The 23,263-nt window shown below is 51.7% G+C and overlaps 8 protein-coding genes across 8 annotated transcripts; 4 read left to right on the plus strand and 4 right to left on the minus strand.

Annotated features, from left to right (window-relative positions):
• Positions 1–565: 565 nt before the first annotated feature.
• Positions 566–2,302, plus strand: AA0111_g9183 (hypothetical protein; the record flags this gene model as incomplete). Its single annotated transcript, XM_028655713.1, has 6 exons — positions 566–681; positions 735–768; positions 820–1,020; positions 1,075–1,129; positions 1,176–1,409; positions 1,464–2,302. 6 exons carry the CDS (start codon positions 566–568, stop codon positions 2,300–2,302), a joined length of 1,479 nt encoding a protein of 492 aa, XP_028503321.1.
• Positions 2,303–2,556: 254 nt separating this feature from the next.
• AA0111_g9184 (hypothetical protein) lies at positions 2,557–2,757 on the minus strand (the record flags this gene model as incomplete). Its single annotated transcript, XM_028655714.1, has 1 exon — positions 2,557–2,757. One exon carries the CDS (start codon positions 2,755–2,757, stop codon positions 2,557–2,559), a length of 201 nt encoding a protein of 66 aa, XP_028503322.1.
• Positions 2,758–5,055: 2,298 nt separating this feature from the next.
• Positions 5,056–6,157, plus strand: AA0111_g9185 (hypothetical protein; the record flags this gene model as incomplete). Its single annotated transcript, XM_028655715.1, has 2 exons — positions 5,056–5,683; positions 5,742–6,157. 2 exons carry the CDS (start codon positions 5,056–5,058, stop codon positions 6,155–6,157), a joined length of 1,044 nt encoding a protein of 347 aa, XP_028503323.1.
• Positions 6,158–6,824: 667 nt separating this feature from the next.
• Positions 6,825–11,328, plus strand: AA0111_g9186 (hypothetical protein; the record flags this gene model as incomplete). The annotated part of the gene is made up of 2 exons (XM_028655716.1): positions 6,825–6,933; positions 6,992–11,328. 2 exons carry the CDS (start codon positions 6,825–6,827, stop codon positions 11,326–11,328), a joined length of 4,446 nt encoding a protein of 1,481 aa, XP_028503324.1.
• Positions 11,329–11,452: 124 nt separating this feature from the next.
• AA0111_g9187 (hypothetical protein) lies at positions 11,453–12,664 on the minus strand (the record flags this gene model as incomplete). The annotated part of the gene is made up of 2 exons (XM_028655717.1): positions 11,453–12,201; positions 12,259–12,664. The coding sequence occupies 2 exons, from the start codon at positions 12,662–12,664 to the stop codon at positions 11,453–11,455; spliced, it is 1,155 nt and encodes a 384-aa protein (XP_028503325.1).
• A 1,639-nt stretch (positions 12,665–14,303) lies between these two features.
• Positions 14,304–14,917, minus strand: AA0111_g9188 (hypothetical protein; the record flags this gene model as incomplete). Its single annotated transcript, XM_028655718.1, has 2 exons — positions 14,304–14,665; positions 14,860–14,917. 2 exons carry the CDS (start codon positions 14,915–14,917, stop codon positions 14,304–14,306), a joined length of 420 nt encoding a protein of 139 aa, XP_028503326.1.
• A 1,385-nt stretch (positions 14,918–16,302) lies between these two features.
• AA0111_g9189 (hypothetical protein) lies at positions 16,303–16,449 on the minus strand (the record flags this gene model as incomplete). The annotated part of the gene is made up of 1 exon (XM_028655719.1): positions 16,303–16,449. The coding sequence occupies one exon, from the start codon at positions 16,447–16,449 to the stop codon at positions 16,303–16,305; it is 147 nt and encodes a 48-aa protein (XP_028503327.1).
• Positions 16,450–19,875: 3,426 nt separating this feature from the next.
• On the plus strand, positions 19,876–22,724 carry AA0111_g9190 (hypothetical protein; the record flags this gene model as incomplete). The annotated part of the gene is made up of 3 exons (XM_028655721.1): positions 19,876–19,990; positions 20,040–22,404; positions 22,454–22,724. The coding sequence occupies 3 exons, from the start codon at positions 19,876–19,878 to the stop codon at positions 22,722–22,724; spliced, it is 2,751 nt and encodes a 916-aa protein (XP_028503254.1).
• Between the last annotated feature and the right edge of the window lie 539 nt (positions 22,725–23,263).

The raw sequence follows: 23,263 nt of genomic DNA on the forward strand, positions 1-23,263 counted from the left end.
TCTGCTCAGCGCGCAGCACCGCTTGGGACGCGCCAAATGAGCTCCGGCCGCTTGCTGACTCTCGACGGCCGTTGTCCTGGTCGCGCCTCCACTAGGCTGCGTCCGCTGTCTTTACTGCTACAATAGCCGAGACTCTCCCTGCCCCTACCACAGCATAATCACAGAATTCTGCTGATCGGTCCGGGACCCACCTACCCCAAACCCAACGTTAGGCGCCACCACTTATGGATGCATCTTAGTCGTTGACTACTCCTTCAACTTGCTCTTCTCTGCGCCCAGCGCCCTGCAACACTTTGACCCTTACGCGGATTTTCGTTACGAGTCGATCCGCCACACTCGTCGTGCCGCACCAATCACATCGCCTGGGCCACGACGCGACCATTTCCTATTTTATCCCTGTACACTAGTCTCGCCATACTAGAGTCCTATCGATCACGCTCGATCCCAATCCATTGCCACTAGTGCTCTAATAATTCCAGACATATCGAACCCTCGACGACCAGCCCATTTCGAGAGTTGGTCGCTACACCACACCACCCCAGCGGTCGCGCTCACGCCCTCCTACATGAGCGACCTGAGAGAACGTCTCGCGCGATTGGGACTGTCCCAATACCACGAAGTGTTCACGGCCGAAGGCTTCGACACATGGGAGACTGTGCTCGACATAACAGAATCCGACTTGTGCGTGCATACCCCACCCGTACCTGGAGACATCTGTGCTCACTCTTGTATAGAAGTTCCCTAAACGTCAAGCTTGGACATCGTAGAGTAGGTCACTTTCCTTTGCCTGAAGCCTTACCAATAACTAAATTCCTGTAGAAACTTCAGCGGGCCATCGCCGAATCGCGCGGGCAGTCTTCTGATCGGCCCTTACCCATCAGTCTTGCACGAGCTGGAAGCACTGCCGGCTCATACCGCAGTGACGACTCAGGGCCAGAGGCCAAAGCCAAGCAGCCAGACTCTACCAACACTGCGCCCGGCGGCACAGGCGCAAAGCGAAAGTACCGGCGACACCCAAAGGTAGCTCATATGTCAACTTCTGCCATGTCCTGCAACCTTGCTAACTTGGCATAGCCTGACGAACATGCCCCCGAACGCCCACCATCGGCTTACGTCATCTTCTCAAACCGTGAGTTTTGCCTTGGTGCACTGTGAAGTCAACTAACTCGTGGCAGAGGTGCGAGAGTCACTGAAGGGACAAGATCTTTCCTTCACCGAGATTGCCAAGGTGGTCGGTGAGAAATGGCAGGTCTTGCCCGCCGAGGAACGCGAAGGCTGCGAACGACAAGCCAATGGTGCAAAAGAGAAGTACTATGCGGAACTGGCCGAGTACAAGAAGACGCCAAACTACGAGGCTTACCAGAAGTACCTTGAAGACTTTAAGGCGAAGCACTCGGTGCCTACTAAAGGTCTGTTTACAATTTCCATTTAACTCTCCCGCAAGGTATTGACACGTGCAGAAGGCAAACGTTCGAAACTGGAGTCCGAAACCAGTACTTCAACACGAGGAGGCAGCTATGAACAGAACGACCAAGCCACAAATCGAGCATTAAGTACTATCCAGTCAGATGCCCAAACAACACCGCAGCAGAAACCGGATCCCATCCCGCTCATTGGCTCTTCACGACTTCCAGCTGGTCCAGTTTATTCCTCAACCTCAACGTCGCCGGCCAACCGCCCCCTTTCTGGCTTTACCTCTCCGCGCTCAGGCGAACAATTCTCCCCTACTTCTGCCTCTCCACGGACCACTGGCATGCAAAGAGATGGTGCTTTTGATTCATCAGTACCTAACCCCATTCGGGACCCAAGGATTCCTTTTGATGCCAACCCATATCATCAACCTTCTGCGTACAATCTGGATCTCCACCAGAAAATCGCATCCACACCACCGCCTTCATATCCTCACTCAGCTCACTACCAGGCGCCCATCGACCTGCTTTCTCGTAGGACTCCGCGGGAATCCGCGCGTCTTCCCCCTCTCAGCCACGAAGACACGACACTATCATCCGAGAGCGGTCATAGCACGCAAGGATCCACAGGGTATCCCATGACAGTTTACCCTGGGCAGACATTACCTGCAGACCCGAGCAAAACGATGCGCATGCTTCCCCAACCGGTGCCTAGTATGGGACCACTAGCTTCTCCATTGGACCGGCCGATGCCACCGATGCCTTCGTCCCACCTCTCACATAATTCCCATGATTATCGAAATCAGGGATCACTCGCCGTCCTTGTAAGAGCAGGAGAAATAGCATCAAGAGCAGCGGATGACGACGTGATGGAAACCGAAGGTTCGCCTTGATTTTTTGAATTTATACCAATGTTACAGTACACGATATGGTAGGAGCATTCCACATGGCTCGTTCCAGTGGACAGCATGTGCTACATGCGAGCAGCTGCATCGCTGCACAACCTCAGTAAAGCCACGTTTGGCATGCGTGTATCGCACATCAGCCCAGTAAGCATACGCGGAGACGCTTTACGTTTTCATATGTTATTTGCCATTTCGAGATGATACCCCAAACGCAATCAGTCGACCTTTCGATTACCAAGTGATTATACCGAGGACGGATCCCTGCCTGACAGAATGAGGGGTTGGAGTTGGATGATGGGCCCTTCTAGATGCGCAAAGCCTGCGCCGTTTGAATGGATGTTGTTTGCATGCAGGAGACCTGCCATTTCGGAGTAGAGGTATGGGAAGCCTAGTTCCCGTGGGGTATTCTGTGAGAATACACGGAACTGCTGCATGGCGAGCATGTGGGCAGTTGCAGGAGCACGCGGAGTTTGTACATAGGAAATCTAGATCTTTTCGCTTGAACAACACTATGTGCTTGACTATTTCTCTCGTACAAATGGGGGCTGGAAAGTTGGCAACGGCGATGGTCTGGACCCTTCCACCAGCTTCGTTGTATAGTGTGGCAGGCAGTCAGCCTCGTTTGAATCGACATGACCACAAATCGTACGAGGCGATCTCGATGCTTGCCCAAGGCGGGTTCAATGGCGCCTAACGGAGAGCATGCATCCGAGAAGTAACTAATTTGCCACTGTAGTAAAAGTCATGCTAGCAGCTAGGGCGGAGTTATTTCATTCGTCCGTCCCGAGCAACATCGAGCTTATGCGCTTGGCATAGCGTGCTGAGTGGATTTTGAGAGATTTATCCATGTTCATCAACATCGAAGATTTGGCATGCTGATCCAGCTCCTCATGGCAGGGATTCAATCGATAATCGGTATCACGTGACAGGTGAGTCCACGCCGCACGACAATGTCTATCGTCCGCGTTATATACCGGGCCCGCGCTTGCCGATCGACAGCACGTTCAAAGGAATAGAGCGAACGGGTCCACCCACACTTGAACGCCCCCGACATGGCAAGCAAAGACGCCACAATTTGAAATGACTACATCATAGCAATAGCCTTTGTCGATTTTAATCCGCGGCGCGCTCGGATTCCGGATACACTATGAGGACCTTTGTCTACCTACCGCGGACAGTGGCTTTTATGGCCCGCGGGCTCGTTCACATTCCGCGTGAAAAGAGGGAGATTATCACAAGATTTCACTATGACAAAAACAGCTGATTTTGTGTTGTCGCCTGATTCAAGCATCGGCATGCAGCTTATGGTAGTAGATTTGGCACTTCGGCATGTCGTTTGAATGGGCAAAGGCAAGGATATATGCATTATGCAGGTGCTGTGGAGTACCCAAGTCGCAGTTCACTGCCAGTGAGAGTTAGTCGAGACCACAGTTGAGCCAGACGTCCGGTACGAGAATCCTGCCATTGCCGGGTGGGGACTGCGAGCGAGGGTCCTGCAGACATTGGCTGTGAGCTCCGAGGAGCAATCGTGTTATCAGTCTGACGCCCGCGGAACGTAAGTACTGACAGCAGGACGATCTCGGGACTAGACAACCGGCTTTTCTGACTCGGCATTCAAAAGTGAATATCGGCCCGCATTTGCGTGTTCTCTCTATGACCCAATGGTGATGGAGTCGATAGATCAGAAGGGCACCTACTGATCTGTTGCTTAATTCTACACGCACACCCTGTACTTAAGTACACTAGGCACCTGTGGCAGTCTCACACATATTTTAAGCCTTCCTAATTCATGGACCAATTCCGTTTTAACGCATGTTGAGTGAGTCTTGTGACACTACCTGTTTGTTATTCAATACGCTTCCAAAGAATTATTAGCGAACGGAATTGCATTACTTAAGTCGCATACTTTGCCATTTTCATTACAAGGGATATCTGCAACCTTCGGTGAATGAAGAGCGTAGTCCTGGGATAAAGGATATTATTTGTGTCATGTCGCTAGAGCACAGCAAAGAGTAGAGCCTATGTCGCGCTTGCTAGGTAGCTTGCCTGCCAGCTAAGTATTGTACCCAGTATCTCCATGCCAAAGACTTGTAAATCTCAGAACGCGAAACTCAATACGCACTATCGTTGTAGGTTGCCTACAAGACAGTATTTGTGTTCCATCTAGGTAGCATGTAGTTCAAACCAAACACTGGCTGCTTTCCAGCTAGCACATCGTAGCGTCACACAAACAGGCACGAGCCAATCAAGGGCACTTGTACTTGTCGATCTTCCGTTTCAGTGTTACAACTTCGTCCTCTATCGTCGCGTTTTCCATCAAGCCTCTGCTTGGCATCTACCAATCGCCTCTGCAATACATACAACACTTCCTCTGTATACAGTCTGTGCAGTTCCAGTCCGTTCTAGATCATCGCGGCACATGCGCAGGTGGTGTATCACCTATTAGTCACCACGCTCGCATTACACACTATTCGCGCCTGGCGCCACATACAGTCCTTGTGCGAACTTGTGGCTCACCTATTCATGTACGTAAGAAATTGGCTCAAGTAGGATGGGTTGCAGCTGATCTATATGCTGGTAGCCGCAACGATTACCCGCTGTACTAGACGATTCTTTGCATCTCAGCGGTCTAGGCCTTCAACATACTTGCCCTGTCACCTGTCAAACGACTGCAGCGGATCTAAGTTAACGGCCTGTTGTATTCTGCTGCTTATTTCCAAGACATCCGCTCCGCTAGAAGCATGGCACAACCTGTCGATGCAAGGAATCCTGTCCAGCCCGAGACACTACGATCCCAGCACAATGTCGGGCAAGATGCTGATGCTAATTCCATGCCTGGTGACACTACGGTCATCACCACAGCGACGCCAAAACGTCAATATCTCAACCTGAATCCTCTGAAGAAGCTCGATTTGCCCCATCATCAGGCATATAACAACGCTGCCTCAGATCATAATGTAAGCTTAGTGCACTTTCTCGACAGCCTCTTTAGCGAAGTACGAAAAATTCAATTCGATGAAGGTTTTGAGAACCGCGGGACCTGGAGCCCCGACAGTGGGAATGTAATGATGCCTCCATTGAACGCTACGGAGAGCAACGATGATATTCCTGTCCCAGTCTCGGTCGAGAAGCGCATCAAAGACTTGAACCAAGCCAAATGGGCAGTCAGGACTTCTACTCATAGCAATACCCATGTCAAGTTTTCCGAGTTGGGCGACCTGCTAGCAAAAGACCACAGTCGCAATGAAGCTACCTATACGCCGAGCGTTTTCGACGCCATCGAACTTTTGAAGTGGGACCACGAAGAACTATTAAAAGCTGTACAGCGTTCAGGTCACCATAAGGAAATTCACAGTGTAGAAATGTTTAGTAAGTCTCTCATCTAGAGAGTTATGCGTCTATCCAGACTGTTGCTGAAGTATCTTAGTATCTCAAATGTTCCATATGATGCCCAAGGTCGCTGGTCTTAGCTTACTACAAGACCGTGTATTCCATGTGTTGGTCGTCACAGCAAACACATACCAGAAGGAGGCTCCTTCTGTGCTCTGCAAATCATTCACCGTTCAGCTTCCGATTGATTATGCATCATTCGGCGATGTCAAGATCGTACAAGAGACGAGTCGAATGAAGATGCGAGGTTCTTCCCAATGCTACCATTTCCCTTCCAGCGCGGAGTCTGGATCAACACCTGATGCAAACCAGAAGCAGCGACAAGGGAAGAAGCTGACAGAGGGCACCTACGTCTCATTGGAAAGGCTCATTGGAGCAGACTCTGCGAACAACGACCGTCATCGTTGGGATATGGTAGGCCTCGTGTTTCAGGCGCTAGTGGATGTATGTTGACGTGACGCAGATGACGTTGAGTACGGCGGGAGGCATGACACGTAAGGCTCCGAAAGGGGTCCAGCAAAAAGAAACACTGGAAGCGATTGCGATGGACGTGGAGTATGTCCTTGCGCATATCGCAGATCAGAGACGGAGAAGTAGGATTTGAACGTAACGGCGGCTGTTTGGGTTTACGAATCTACTGTGGTTTGATCTTATCTCGAGAATGCACTCGATTTCGCCTTTTGGTGTGCAACGACGATGTTGAGAAGAAAGCGAGTTGGTTTTGCTAAGACAAGGGCCAAGACAGGAGGAAGCCAGGCAACGGGAAGCGGGGACGAGAGCACATGCAGATCACCGCGTGGCTGTGACACCACTCCACTTCCTGCACACCTGGACTCGAGCATTCAGCCTTGTGCCGTGTAGGCGAAGCACAGCTTGACGTATTTCGGTATAGCCTTCTTGTACTTACTATCTACATCAATGCCATACGATTTATCTCAATTCGCTTCGTGATCCAACTCTAGCACTTGCCGTACATGTGCATATCACACTTCTGGGGAGCCTATTAATACACACAGGCACTTCAGCTCGTATCTCGAGAGCACGCGCCCAACCAAGACCATCTGCCACGCCTTGCGACACACATAAACCGGGCAGGTAGCGCGAGGAGACGGCACTCGCGATGCAGAACTACGGGCAAGCCCCAGGCTATCAGCGGCCAGGAAGCACGACAAGCTTCACCGGACAGGCTGGCCCTCCACCAGTGCCACCACCGCCCCCTGGATATGGAGGTATGTCTGTTCAGCATCGGGCATATCTACGTAGCGAGGCGCTGACATGATGGCAAAGCTTCTCAGGTTTACCAAACATCCGCTCCCCAAGCCCACGGTCAATGGGCTGCGCCGACGCCAACACACACATCAGGCCCATGGAATCAAGCGCAACAACAAGGGACGGGAGGATACAATCCAGGCACATATGGCACTATGCCAGGGGCGCAGCATCATTCATACCAACCTCCGCCTCAGCAGGATCAGCCTCCTCCGCCTCCGCCGAAACCCTATGGCTTCGCAGCGGCAGTCCAACGGCAAGAGCAACAGCAGCAGAGCACGCAGAATTGGTCGCAACAACCGCAACAGAACACTGGGTACGCTCCTCATGCGCAACAGGGAGGGTATCCAGTGCAGGGAGCGCCACAACAGCCCTATCATCAAGCAGCTCCTCCTCCGCCCTCTACCACACCTGGCAGGCCAAACTTCCCTTCTTCACAAGGAGGACGGCCCAGCTCCGTCTACGGTACGGGACAGCCCTCCACGGTTACAAGTCCGAACGAGCAGCAGCCGGCCTACACACAGCCACCTTCTACTGGACATGGTGCACCAGCATACGTTCCTCCTCCCCCAGTAGCTCCAACATGGCAGCAGTCACAGCATGCGCCCCACCAGAGCGGCGCAAACAGCTTCACGCAACCTAGGCCAACCGTGGACACTGGTATTTACCCACAAGGTTATCATAGTGCACAGCAGCAACAAGCACCACCTCTGCCTCCACGACATAGCCTACAGAGCCCGCAACATTCAGAGCACCACCAACCTCAGTACGGATATCCAACGCCTGATCAATACCCACCACCATCGCAGACACCTCACCAGTTGCAGCAATCGGCAGGCCAATACCCGCAGCAGCAACAACAACAACAGCAGCAACAGCAGCAGCAGCAACATCAACACCAAGGTCATTTCGGGAGTGTGGTACCAGCTCAGCAACAGCCAGTCGGACAACCAGTATATCCACAAGCACAATCGCATCAACAGCCCGTACAGCAACAACACGGATATTCACTGTATGAACAGCACGGTCAGCCGCCTTCACAAGACTCGCACTTCCAGAGACCGTGGCAGTCTGCATCTCCAGCGCCTGGGCCCAATTATCAACACAATACAGCACAGACGTATGAGCCGCACCAGCAGCCCTCGCAATCAGGAAATCAAACACAAAGTTCTTTCTCGGGACAGCAGTACTCTCAGACAACAAACCAAGAGGTTCAAGAACCAAAGCCATTCAATCGAATTGATACCGCTACGTCTAATTTCTACCATCAGCCAAGCCCACCGAGTCAACCCGTGTCTCCGATATCGAATCGTCCGAGTGTAAGCTCCGCGTCTGGTTACCAGCACGTGTCTGGGCGCACCGACTCCGTGAGCTCCATAGCTCTTGCCAATCTCTACGCACAGCGAGCAGAGAATAAGACATCCTCGCCAAAACCTCCTGCATCCAAACTACCTATACCACCTCCACCCCGTGATGACAAGTCGAGGTTTAGTGTGCTAGCTGCTGGAGCGCCTTCTGATTGGGAACACTTGGGCGGCAGTGAGGAAATCGACGACGAAGAACTCTTCGGAGTAAAGAGAGAGGAAAAGAAGAGCGAGCCTATCCAACCGGAAAGCGTTGAGCTGCCTGCCCACGGTCCATCTCCTCCCTCCACGCATGGATTTCCTAGTCCTGCGGTACGTCCCGCACACGTGAGTTCGAGCGAGTGGGACGAAGGCTATACACCCACACCGCCATCTGTAACGACAAGTCTTGCTGAGCAACAAGGATCGCCGTCGCCCAACCAAGGGTTCGCAGTAGAAGATGCCATCGTAGCGCCCTTGAGAACTACACCAAAACCTATGCACGGTACGAAGCCTCCTCATCAACCTGCTGTGTTCGTAACAGAGTCTGCCATGACCGAAGGCGGATGGAATCCATTACAACACACCCCGACACAACCAAAGCATCATTTCAAATCACAGAATAACAATGAATTTCAAGATGCAGAAATCCCCAGTCATGATTATACTGTGAAGTTGAAAGAGAAGGATGACCTTCTCCGTCAGCTGCGCGCAGATGCAGAACGGGAAAGTGCTGAACTACACGCGAGGATTGAGGCACTACAAGCTGAGAATCAGAAACTCTCATCTGAGTATCAAGCCAACAAGACGCACAGCACGAGCGAGATGATCGTCTTACGTGCGCAAATTGAGACTATGAGAACAGCAGCAGACCAGGCCACTGCCAATTCCGAGGTTTTAGTGAAGGAAAAGAACATGACAATTGAAAGACTGCAAGAAGATGTGGAAGGCAAAGAACATAATATTGAGGAGCGTGACAATATTATCGCTGAGCTGAAACGCCAACTTGAAGCCGAAAAGCTGAGAGAGTTGCCGAAACCCACCCCTTCTGATCTTATCTCGGATATCGACCCATGGTACGTTGGCTCATTAGAGCGATACATAGCTATGCTTCGTAGTGAGGCAACAGCACCACTAGTTGAAGAGAAGATGAAGATTTTCACAGCGTTCATGAAGGTAGAGTCTAGCATGCGGGCAATCAACTTTTTTGACGCCTCAACGCAAACGCTTCCAGTAGTGCCAGAGGTGCCGCACGAGACAGACCAAGTTGCGCGCTCTCGTGCAGCTTCAGACATGTCCACCAGGAGGCAGGACCTGAACATACAAGTTCCGCACAGGTCTGCATATGAAGACGACTATGAATATAGTCCTGGTGGAAGACCTATTCTGGCACGTCAGAGTACGATACCGCCTATTGAGAATTACCAGGGTGCTCCAAAGGCACCTCCTTCGGTAGTATCAACAACAATCCTAACCCCGACAAGCTCTATTGACGACGACACGAACAAAACGCCAGTACAGTCGTTGCCCGAAGAGCAGGTGCAACCTCAATACAAGGCATACGTTCCTCCTGCTAGCATATCTGTCGACCCTCCTCAGCTGAGGCACAGACAAACAATGTCTTTCTCCAATACTCCAGTTGTGGCTTCACCGTCAGGGCGTAGGAGCAGCAAGGGACATGATGAGATCTTTTTCGAAGCTCATCGAGCGACTGCGCAGGCGCCTGCTGCTCAACCGTCCAGTAGCGAAGCAGATGTTCCTTTGCCCGCGCCATTGACTCTAACTCCACGTCGCCCAATGTCCACCGCTGCACCATCGAAAGAAGATCCCAATCAAGTTCTCAAAAGACTGTTGTCGAAGCAAATCGATTCGGACCTTCCAAACCGCCAGATACAGGACCTTAGAGCTAAGCTAGCGGATGTTGGGTCAAAATCCAGCAAGGTCGAAGAGCTTACCAAGACATGGGAGAAGTCAGCATCTCTAAGCCGCCGCAAAAAGGATGACGCTCGTCGCAAGCGCCAAGAAGAGAACGAGGAGCACAATGACGATTTATTCAACAGCAATGAGATTTCGTACGCAGAGATGAACCAGCTCGAAGAAGAGTTCAAGCAGAAAGAAGCGGAGCTCAAAGCACAAGAAGACAGAGACGAATATCAGAGTTATGTGGACGCCGTATTCGACCCGGTCTTCACTGGCCTACATGGCGAGATCAAGGTCCTCATGGATCTGTATGTCGAAGCTAAGCAGCTACTTCATTCCTCTGTACGTGGACTCAGGAGTCTAGAGGGAACAGATGATCCAAGCACGAAAGACTGCTTCGAACTGCTAAGGGATGTTCACGAACAGATCGAGAAGAGACACGACAGCGTTGCTCAGCTCGTTGCAGAGCGCGACAAACGCTATAAAAAGACCGAGACGCAACCTCTGTATGCCGCTGGCAACATCAGCCAGATGAAAATCGTAGAGAAGCACTTTGAGAACGCTGAGAAACAAGCCGTATTTGGAGTTAAACGCGAGAAGGCTGAGCGTATAAGCGAGCTTGTCCGAATTATTGGGGAGATCGTCGTCGATGCAGTGAGCGATGAGCAAAAAGAAATTGACTACGTCATTGAAGCTATCAAAGATCTCAAGGACGGTACTGGCGACCCGGAGGTTCTCTCTCACGCACAATCGACTCTCAAAGCCCTGAAAAATTCATCCAAGGCTCTTCTCTCCTTCTTCAATACGCTGGAGATTGAATCTAACAATGCCGACATAGATGCCGAAATTGCACAAGTGAAAGCTGATAAGGCGGACGCAGAACGTATAGGAGAATTGGAGGCTGAGAAAAAAGAAGCTAGGAAGGAGTTAGTGGAGGAATTTGAAAGGAGAATTCGTGTGCTAGACAGCAACGAGGGCGAAATTGTGGAGTTGGCGCGAAAGAAGATGAGGAAGAGTGGTGAGGACGCGGAGAAGGAAGAGCGGCTACGAACCGCATTAGAAGAAGCGAAAAGGCGAAATGGACATGCCTGATAATATGACTACGTGTGTTTACGAAGCGTAATATTTCTCAAGCAAATAACTAGTTCATGGATATCTAAAGACCGAAATACACTTTGCAAATTGTCTCGTCAACCCCCAAAAGACGCTCGCATATTTAAAGTCCACTGTCCTTCCTCTCCCTCGTTGGTCTCTTCTCTTCTTTCTTCTCCGTCTTCTCAACATCCCCGTCCAAATGGGTCCTCCGATCAATATCCAACCTCTTCTGGAAATACTCGCCAACACCAAATTCATCATACCGTACACCCTCTTCCCTCAGATGCGGCACAACACTGACCTTTGCGTCTTCGTTCGGACTAAAAAAGAAAGGCATGCTATATCTCTCCTCGCCACCGATATTCCTTACTCTATGCACAGTACTCTGCCATGAGCCCCCCGTGACTAACTTCAAGAAATCGGCAATGTTGACAACAAATGTGTTGGGCTGTGGGTGTACGGGGACCCAGATACCATTTCCGTTCAGCACTTCGAGGGCCGGGTAGGCAGTTTTGGACTGACAGACGAGTGTGAACCAGCAAAAGTCTGTATGTGCGCCAATGCCTACGTCGCTCTGCCGTTCTTGAGGTGGGTAGTGGACAGCGCGCACGTTGGTCATGGGATGCGTTGTTATGGTATCGAAGTAGTCTTCGGGGAGATCGAGAGCGAGTGCAAAGATGTGGAGCATGCGTTTGCTGAATTCGAACATGGCTTTGTAGTAGCGATAGATTGCGGGGCGCCAGAAGAGGGCTGAGGGGTGGGTGGGCCATTGGTTGCGTGAGGTTTGTGGGGAAGGGGGCAAGGAGGAGACGAGGGATAATTGCTCTTCGTCTGTAAAGTCTTCCCCCATTAGAAAGCCTTCCTTGAGATCTACATGCTGTTGTTAGAGAGACGAGCTGTTTTAGATAAGGCCACTAAAGACGTTACCTCCTCGTGTACTTGGATCAAGCTTTCCTTCGAGAAAAGCTTCGTAACCTCTGAACTTCTCGGTCTTTTGATTGTGAGTCTCCATCTTGACGTCTGTCGGTAGTGCAAAGTACTCCTTCAATGCATCGAATGTGCCCTCCAATATGTCATCATCCACTCCATGATTTACTGCATAGAAGAATCCAATATCTCGACACGCGGCGCCGACTTCTCTGGCCAGCTCTTTCCTATCCTCAAGGTTGTCTGAGTATATGCGTTGAAAGTCGATCTTAGGTAGTTCGTTGAAAGTTTCTTTGGCATCGATGCCTTTGAGGACTGGTCTTCGACCAGGGACACCGCCATCGTGGTAGTGAACCCAGGTATCCACGTAGGTTTCTGTCTCCATTTCCGTCGTAGTAGTTGACATGTTTTACTGAGCGATGGCGAATCTGGTGTTCTACTAGTGCTGAGAGTCGAGTTTGTACACAACAACAGAGAATTGCAGAAAGCAGGCAAGTATATAGGGCCAGTAAGCCACACAGGCGGGACGTGCCACAACTTTAACACATAAGCCGACACCCAGCCTGCCATGAGCCGAATGACATGTTTAGCTAACAAAAAGAAAACGGTCTGGAAGGCGAAGGCTGCACAAAGATTCTCCCAGACCAATGGTGACAGACCACGTCGTGGAGTCAGGCGTAATTGTCGCAGCCTGAACGAACCACATTACCTATGCAGATACGGTGTGGTGGAGTGGGTGTCATCATCCCTAAGACTCCAAGGCTCACGCTCTCGGACAAGAGCGCATGCTAGGTAGGTCCATTGCCGCTCACCGGGGTCACTTATCTACGAATGGACGGTGTGAAGCGGAAGAAGGCCTGGAGCTGGCATAGTACCGATGCTATGCATACAGAAAACCCCGGGAGGGTAGGTGAGTAAGGATGCGCCATGCGAACTGGCTTGTGTGCTGCGTGTTTTTCTGCCTCTTCCATATATGATACAACAATCCCAGAGATTCCATGATGAGTATTCTTGTCGACAATCTTTCCTCGTGTTCAGAGTATGCTGGCCGCTCTACGTCACTTTCTTACACCCCGCTAAAGCGCGTACCTCATGTGAGCTGCTGTGAGGCATTAGCTGCAGCCACAGCATAGCGATCGGACGACCCTCCATAACGGCAAGACCCTAACAGGTGATGTATGAGCAGCGGACTGCATTGATAGCTTACCGAGCCATCGGGAACCGGAGTTGAGCGCGAGTGGAGTGGGTTATTCTGTTTCCACGTTTGCAGAGACGGCTCGTACGTGCATATGCTGATCTCGGCAATTGGGTTCAGATGTTTTTCCCTGGATATTACACGACAATGATTGAGAAGAATACTTGGAGATTGTACGTGTGCCACACGCGGGTTTGCGAGGTCTTGATGTAACCACGGGAGGACGAGGACCCGCTGTGGGTGGATGTCGCAAATCCCCCCGCATGACGCTTGCTTGTTGCCGAGGACCCTTTATGGGCCTTCCGTGGATAATAAGCAGCACTGTCCTATCAGAGCATTATCCCTTTTGAGAAAAGACAAACTGTCGGGATTGCTAGCTTTCGTGAGAAAAGCAAGTAGTAGTGTACGAGCTCTGGTGTGCCGACGGTGGAAATGCTGTAAGAGTGATGTAATCGGGAAATGTGATGATGCGGCATACTTAAGCCACCCACGAAGTTCCAGCAGCATGTTTAGCTTGAATGGAAGCCCAACTGGCATCCTATGATATCACGGGTAAGAGCGCCTTTCTAAGAAGATCAGTACAAGAGCCTTACACATCGAAGAAACGGTCTGTCAGGCATAGCCATCAAGAAGACAATGAAGCGATTGGCTAACATGTGCCAGTCGGACATTTTCCCGCGTTATAATAAGATATACCACCAACTCCTCTGCCTACTAGAAAGCTTTACACCTCCTGGGATATCATGAACCATATAAAGAAACCGAAAGCCCCGTCGGCGGCTCCAGGGCAGCTCGTGTGAACCATGTTCCACAATGTAGCATCATTCGCCGACCATGAGTCTGATCAGGCCTATTTCTTGCCCAGCTTGTTCAACAAGTCTTTGCCCTTGCCGAGCAGGCCCTTTCCGTTATCCTCGCGCTTAGAGTCCTCGCTCTTGCGCTTAGCCTCGGCACTCTTTCGTTGCGCAGGTTGTGCGTCGCCGATAATGTTTGCGGCACCTCCACGACCGTAGTGTTTGGGACCTTGGGGCTCTGGATGAGGTTTACTTTCGACGTCCTGAGCAGCGCGTGCAAGTTCAGGGTGCTGGGGATCGTTCTTCGCCATGTTGCCAGTCCCACCTCGGCCGGTGGTGTATTTGTCCGACTTGAGCGTTGGGGTGACGAGGTCCTCAGGCTTTGGGTAATTGGTAGGGTCGTCTTTTGCGATGTTGCCTTGGTACGTTAGTAGTCAATCGAAAGCAGAAATTGGCAAATATCTGTAGAGCGCTTCATGAGGGATGTTGACTGCCTGACCACATGCGGTAGTTCTTGGACGCGCATTTGCGCTACAAAGATGTGCAAGCCTAGCTGATGACCCAGGTATTGTGGATTTGCGCTTCAAGATGTGAAGGAAAGCAGGGACTCACCAGCACCTCCGCGCCCATGCGACGCAACGCGCTGGTATTCGTTTGGCCGAGTAGTCATGGTGCTCGAGCTTCTTTGAGGTAGGTTTCTGGGAATACGAAGGACAGCAGGCTACTTTTGCAAGAGCGTGTTCGGCGGCGCAAACAGTGGTGAAGTCGCGGTGTTCACTTGGCCAAGGCGGAGGAGATTGAACAAAGGCCCAAGTGATGACGCGATGGCAGTCACAACACTTCTTATATTGACCGTGCTCTTGGCTCTTCCGCGAGCAGCAAGCCAGGCGCAAGGGCAAGACTTTAAGGACTGTGCTCCGTTTTTGCGCGCCAGCAGATCGTGTTCCTTCGAACACCATCGCGGTTAAGCACCAGTAGTCTACTCGCGCCTGGGCACGACGCGCCGACGGTGCTCTTTCTGGTCGACTAGGCGGCACGTTGCTTTCTGAGCCGTGAAAAACTCCATGCTGTGCGCGTGCGTGACTCTGTTTTTGGGTTTCTGTGACTAACGTCTAGTTGCTGCTGCGGGGTCCGCAAATCGAAGCACTATGGGCGGGAGAACGTCATCTTCGAATCCAACGACGAATTCTGCAAGTCTGTGAAGAGGGGGTCAGGTGTCGCATCGGAAGATTTGAAGGTTGCCTGGAGGCTTGCTTGCGACGCATTCGCCCATATGTATCTTGCTCGCACCCATGGGGGGAAGAAGCAAGCATGCAGGTGCATCCACGCATGTAATCCCATTATCTTTGCCAAGGCTTAGGGCAGGCGGCAGCGTGGGGTAAGTTGCAGATACGCGAATGCAAACGCCCCATCTATCTTCTTCTTCGACAATCCCATCGACTTGAACTCATCTCCAAGACCACGATCACGTCCGCGATACGCCATATTGGATGGTTCAGCTTCTTCAAACTTCGTGGTTTGTATTCGTAAAGGCCACGCTACTATGCCACCCATTATCTATTCTATGATACATGTTGTACGGAACAAAGTCCAGTAATGCTGCAACGCAATCCCTATCTGCCAGGCTTGAAAGGCGCCAAAGCGATGGCCAATGCTATAGGATTGCTCCATATTCAAGAAAAACGCCGTCTAGAATCCCAGAAAAGATATCGCTATCATGCCCATTGTACAGTCTGTTGTTGTACACAAAAAAGAAAGCCTCAAACGCTTGAAATGCAGCTGAAAGTACGAAGTATTGTAACAGGTCGGCCTCGAGGTAGTAGTGGAGGTAGAGGTAAGAATATGCGGTAACGATAGTTGGCTGTGCCCAAGGCCGAGAGGAGTTGTTGGCGTAGACGTCCATCAACCCAATCTGATTCAGTTTGGAGAAGGATGATGGGATGGAACCGAGTCGTCTAGTGGAACGGAGAATTGGAGTCATTATCTGGATCACGTTAGATCGAGTGTGGTATAAGTCAAGAGACAGGTTACACACTGAAGTCAACTCCAAGTCTCTTAGCCGCCATCGCGTGGCTGGCTGCCATCTTTTGGTGCCTTGAAGAGCATCATTGGGGAAGATAGTCTTGCGCTTGGGTTTGGCGCTCCACCGTCACGGGGCTGGGGCTCGAGGTAGGCAAGATCGTTGTTCTGTACAAGTCTCATGGTGATGGTAGAATAGATGTATATGCGGTTGGGTCGAGATATAGATTGGCGTTGCTGAAGGTTGCGGGCTGTGGTTGATGTGGTATGCAGGCAGATTGGAAGATTGGATTGTGATTGATGATGTTTCACACCTTAGGTGCTCGAATATATAACTATCTACATCCTGAGGCTTGTCGTAGCCTCAACTCTTTCCAGGAACAGGCAATGACTGCCTTCTTTCAGGCTATGACGCAGAAACGGTTGAGATTAATCTGCTCCGGTGATTCAATTCCATGTCAAAAGAACCATGACTGCGCCACGAGAGCAGAAGATCGAATAGCTCATTGGGTGTGTCCTGACGATCAAGGCGACAACCAGGCTGCAATTCGTTCTAGCGTCCTTCTAGAAGGCTAACAGCCCTGTCCACCCCGAGGGTGACTCCTTTAGTCACCGCCGATTAGCAGCAGAGCCACGGTGAGGGACTCGAATTGCGGGCTAGGGCAGAATCTCCAGGCAGAAAAGCGGCCATTGGGGTCCGTAAATGGTGAACCAATGTTTGGTGCCTAGTTGGGCTGGTGAAGTTCGCGAGCACATGGTGCTTGCACAGCCGCAGTCGAAGAGCCACACCGCGGCACGGCGCACTCAAGGCACTCCAGGCATCTTTTTGCAAGTTTGAGCCCATCGATAAGTAATGGCCCCAGGTCGTGTTTTTGATGACTCTTGTGTCCATTGTCATTGACCGGAGTAAACACAGCCCGTGGCAGCATTCTCCCAATCGGTCGACGCTGTGGTGCTGCGCCTCGCACTCGCATCTTGACGATGGTGCATCTCGGACCGGCTAACAGGGCAGACGGGGGCCAGGGGAACAACTGCCGGGTTGCGAAACAAAAGCGACGCTGTTGCACTGCAACATGCTGAGGTGCTTTTTGCGATCGTGGTGACGAATGCGAAATCGGTTTCCGAAACAGAACGTATGGTGTGCCCAAAATGCAGGAGATTGGCGTTGGTGGTGGCTGATTGGTTGAGAAGGCGCAGCCTTTCTTTCATCTGTCGGACTGGGGTAGCGGCTTGCCTGTTGTGGCAGTTAGCAAAGGAACTCAATAACCATACTTTTGGGAATGACTTACGACCACCATCAAGAGGCTGGGTCTCACCAGGAATCTTGGGTCTGGAGATGGCGAACAACATGTTGCTGGATTTGGATTGGGATTGGGATTGATGTGGTAGTGTTGATTGTGGTAGGGGGCGGTGTTCGGGTTGGTGCAGGTGTGCTTATGAGTGGGTAGAAGTGAGACTATGTGTGAGACTTTAAGATTCACAAACGCGGCTTTGTATGGTAGCGGTGCAACAGGAGTGTCAGTACTTGTGACAGTGGACCGAATGCTGGGACATATATATTTAACTTCTGAAGTCATGGTCCTCCAGTAACTCATGATACTGACGTCTACCTTGGCCGTGTCCTCCATGATCCACGGGGCAACGGACGGGCCAGAAGGGCACCCAGTCCCCGTACGTGGCCCTTCGGTACGTATTGCAAGCACAACCAACTGGAAGTGAAGCAATTGCACATTGCTTCTCTGGGATGACTCTTGGACGGCGTCTGAAAGGGGATGGAACAAGACAGAGCTGTCATCCCCACAATTCCACGTGAAACAGCCAATCGTGCCGCCGCCTCGTCGACCCGGTGTCTCAAAGAGTCGTCGACAAGCCTGGCATCCGTGCCTGATAACATAAGCTGTCGCGCGTGTGTGAGGAAGGTCCTGGGAGACTAGAAGCTGCGGAAGCCGAACCCATTCGCTGCTTCACTCTCCACATCCCTGCGCGTCGAGGCCCGAAACCCAGCACCAACCCTTCACAACCTTTCATAAGCGGTTTCTAGACGCCTTCTGCATGCTTCGCCGAACAGCCGTTATGCCGTCATAGGGACAGCGCGTCACCGCGTCTCAGCCCATGCCCGGGCCACCAGAGCCACATGCGCTGGCCACACAAGATCACGAGGTTCTCGGATGCGGCTCCCAGACACGCTGTCACGTTCATTCGAGCCACGCCGCCAGTCCGCGCTAGGTCTGGATCGGTCGGCCCGCATTCGGAGACGCAGGTACACACCTGGAGTGTGCTCACACTGACGTCTCAAGAGCCTTCGTCAGCCAAAGAGACAGCCAGCCAGGGTCTCCGTTTCATCCCTTTTGCGGATGACAGACTGCACAAGTGGTCGAGGCCAAGACAGGGAACTTTACGCGTCGTCGCGTCGCCCGTGGTCGCGACCGTCGCGCGCCCTCCCAATGTGCCCGACTGCCTCACTGGCCGACTGCGCCCCGATGCCCTTCACCAATAATCAGCACACACAGTCTTCAACCACTCAGTTGCTGTTGCAATATGTCTGGGAAAGCCCTACAGGTCGCCCTGCAGTGCCCCTGAGAGCAGGACGTCTTTTGCCTGCTGAAGGACCTCTTCGCCTCTGCGTGCAAGTAATACCAAGTTACGGACAGAGCCTCCGAGGTCCTCCCAGATTGCCACTCAGCATCTCGGCTGCACAGCCAGAGCTCACAAAGTCTGAGTCGAGCACAAAGGACGGTGCAGTGGTGGTAGTCCTCCAAGCCTAGGGGCTATAACCTTTCGGGTACCACGCGCGCCTTGTCCTACAATAGCAACAAGATCTGCGACGATCTCAACTACGGAAGGCTTGGCTGGGGAGACTTTGAGTCTGTTTGAGTAATTCCAGACCAGGAGGCAGCCAGCTTGGCTGTAACTCATGGTTTGCGTTGCGCTTGTAGCCAGGCATGTTGAGTGTTAAACATTAGAGAGCTTGATGTCTATTCGCGGAGACACCCATCTCGTAAATCGCGCAACTCATCCTATACGCGCACGGCCACCATACATACGACGAGACATAGTACTGTTCAAAGCATACACAGTTCAGGTTGACACAACCGCTGACTGCACATGTGCACTGAGCCTCGCCTCAGGAGAAGCTCCATCTCGACGGCTTTGCTTGCCTATCAGACCATCTCCATAGAATTATGTATCCTCAGGTCTTACTGCGGTGGTGGCTGCAGCCGACTCCTAGTCTCTTCCATGCCTTCAACGTGTTGTTTTGCGCTCCGGTTCGAGATCGCGTGCGCGCCCATGCTCCAGGTCATGAAGTGCAACTATGCCTGTCACCCAGGTCTTCTCAACATGCAGAGTTGAGAGCTCTGCAGTGAATAGATTCATTTTCGACTTGTTTACGTCATGTTGTTGTTGTAGACAGATTCTAGCTGCCGGGCGATCAATCGCTGCGACATGTTAGATCTACGAGACCCTGCCGCCAAACGCCAGCGGTCATTGCTCCACCCTTCGAATAGCCCTCGCCCCGCAGCAACCACGCGAAGCATCACTGAACCCCGATGATGGGAAATACACTCATTCGTACACAACCAACACAGTCGTTACCGTAATATCCAAACCATGACAACCAAGTCCAACTTCAAGCGGGCTGTGCCCCAGACGCAGCAGTCCGTCCTCGCGTCTTTAAGAACCACGCAGTTGGTCAACGACGATTCAAAAGCTGTACTACCAGCCGGTATGAACTCAGTGCTGTATGGTATCGTGTGTCTGACTGGATAGCACAGAGCTCATCAATGCCATCCTCGATTACCTACCTGTCGCCGATATGTTCAGTTTCGCACGCACCTCGAGACGCATGCGCGAGATGGTGTACGATGACACCAGGTGGATACAAAGACTTAGAAGCATGGGCTGCTGGAATGAGGCCGAAGCAAAGCGTAGATTTGATGAATCGATGCGCAAGAAACTAGAGGCACAAAGAGCAGAGGAGGCCCGTAGATCTGGCGTTGCGCTCAACGGTAGCACCAACGGGATGCCCCCAGGTGACGGTATACCCGGAAAGACAAGCATGACGCTTTTTGATGCCACAATAGAGGAGGACATGCTGCGGAAGTCGCAAGAACACAGAAATAGACCACGATCTACTACATTGGACAAGGGCTTCAATGACATGACCCTGTCATCTTCCGGAACGTTGGCCCCAAGCTCGTACACTGTGGACCCGCAGGCGGCTGTAAAAATTCTGTCAAATGTGCGTTCTATTAGAGGCATGGCACGACAAGAGTATGGGAAGGTCTACGGCGCACTGGCCCCATTTTATTATGACTTGGAGCGGTCAAGAAGCCACACGGATCCTGTACTCTTTCGGGCTTATCGCGATCCCGAACAACAGGCTCAAATGCTGGCGCAGCTCAAGATTTTTGCAAAGAGCGATTACGCACAAGGTTGGAGTCAGCGGGAGGAGAAGCTAGACACCATGACTGGCATTTTTGAAAACGCTGTGCTCAGAGAATTCGAGCAAGGCTATGCAGAGAAAGACTTCGATGGACGTATGAAGAGATTTGCTACAGTGTTGGTGGCTCTGAACGGAGGCGCGGCATGTTTAGACTCTTTTATTCACAACCACCCATTGATGTTGGAAAAGGAGAAGCTCGGTGACCCTGCAGATTGCCTCCGCAACGAGGTTTTAACACTGGAACCATCTCATGAATTCTTCAGAGGATTGGCGAGTGCACTCAACGAAGAAGCGGGCATCATCGACCGTGTCTTCCCTCCTGCGGTCGACGTACTGCAAACCTTTTTCGAGCGTGTTACGGACGATGTCATTGCCGAATACATCACAACTTTGTTCGACGAGGCTCACGATATAAGCATTGAAGCGTATCTCAAAGCGGTTGCGGGGGTTTATGAGCAAGCATTGCAACTAGCAGTTTCCTTGCATCCTACCAAAGCATCCAAGCCAGATTTTGGGGAAGAGGCAATGCGCATTGTGTCTCGTTGCTTCGAGCAGCACATCGACCTTTATCTACAGGAGGAACTAGATTATTTTAAACGAAAATCGGCTGCAGAGGTCGACCTTTGGGAGAAGCGGCTGATGGAGGAAGAGCAAAGCACGGAAACTCTGTATATGGCGAACGTCAACCGGAAAGCTGTCAAACAGGACTTTTTGTCGTCATTCAAGAAGGTGGTCATGATGCCTGTCAATGTACTCCCCACTATTGGCGGGTCGAGTGCTAGCAAGCCCCCCGAAAACATGTCTGGAGTGAATGGCAGTACTACTCTGGAGCCGACCTCAAGGATTGGTACCCCAGCTCCGGGCGATCGGTCGCCTACACCGCGAATCGAAGCTCCGACGACCGAGCTTGCCGCCAAAGCAGCAATCATGAATTCTCGGCTGGAAGGCATCCGATCGCTTTTTAGCATTGAGGTGGCTCTGAATCTGACACACATGGCTAAGTCTGGATTGGAACGAGCTGCACGATTTGTGAGACTTGGTGGTCAGTCTGGTGAAGAGGCAAAGGAGCAATCTGAGCAGATCTTCATCAACCTTGTCCAGATCCTGGGCAACCGTCATATGAAATTGGGCTTTGATAAGGCTGTCAGCCATTTAGCTGACTACAAGCCGCGAGAGGTAGCGGATCATAGTAAAGAGGGTGTTGCACCGCTAGTAGCCTTCTTGGAGCTTGTCAACGTTGGCGACTTGATCCAGCAGATGGTAGAAGTATTCTACCTCCAGGAGCTTGTCGCAGCTAACCTCACGGACCGCGACGACTTCCTCAGTCTTGCTGCCAAGGAGAAAAAGCGGTTCGAAGCCATGTTGGATGAACGGGTTGCTGCAGGTCTCAACAAGGGTATTGATGTGCTAATGGACGAAGTGGAGTATCTCTGTGGTACTACTCAACACCCGTCCGACTTCAATCCCCCTGTTGGACCCAATGGCCAGGTTCAGATGTCTGATATCGGACCTAGCCAGACGGCTACAAAGATTGTGGAGGTGGTGTCGTCACATACAAACATGCTCATCGGTAGCACGGACAAGAATGTCCTGGATGTTTTCAATCAAGAAGTGGGTGTGCGCTTGTTCACTGCTCTCTGCAAGCACTTGAAACGCCAGAGAGTTAGTGTGGATGGGGCTATCAAACTCATCAGGTACGACACATACTCTATAAGACCTACAGGCACTAATCGATTTGGACAGCGACATGAACGCTTACAATGCTTACATCGTCTCACTACGCAACAAGCCTCTCATGCAATACTTCGCCGCGCTTCGCGAACTCTCTCAGATATATCTCATCGACGCAAAGGAAGCTAAGGAGATTGCTACGATTATCGCAGACACGGATCGATATCATGGGATATTTCGAGCAGAGGAAGTATACGAGTTTGCAGAACGAAGAGCGGATTGGTACCAGATCAAGAGTGCTGTGGAGAAGCAGATGTACGGAGTGGGGTGTCTGGTCATGTGAAGAGGTTCAAGATCGTCCAAATGACGTCGACTGGAACGATTGGAAAACGAGGCTGTTAGATCCCCAACTAGTGGCATACGTAGATTACCGCTTTCGGCGAGTATGCAGCCCGCCGGTGGTGCAGACGATGCGATGCACGAACAGAAAACATGGCTTTGACATTTGTGCGTGCTTGTATGACTTGGAGAAGACGGACAAGAGTGGCTTGTTCGGTTTTCTTGTCGGGTCGAACTACGGAGATGGTCGTGGTTCCCCAGCCTCCATGGTCGGCGCCGTACCTGGAGCTAGACCGCGCCCGTGCATTCAACTTCACACCTCGTCGCGCATACTGCAACCATCCATGAACCTTAGTGCCTGTTTTCTTGCCCCGTTCATCTCCGCGACAGCGCCCAACTTGCCCTGCCATCTTTCTCTACCTTTGAGTCCCTTCCGACACAATTTAGCGTCGCTTCTCGCTGACTGGACCCCGCTACGTCGGAACTACCGTTTTGAGGCGCCCGACCCAACTCGGCTGCACCTTCGCTGGCTGTCTCTCACCT

The sequence above is a fragment of the Alternaria arborescens genome (genome assembly GCF_004154835.1).
Source record: "Alternaria arborescens strain FERA 675 chromosome Unknown contig_25, whole genome shotgun sequence".
NCBI lineage: Eukaryota > Fungi > Ascomycota > Dothideomycetes > Pleosporales > Pleosporaceae > Alternaria > Alternaria arborescens.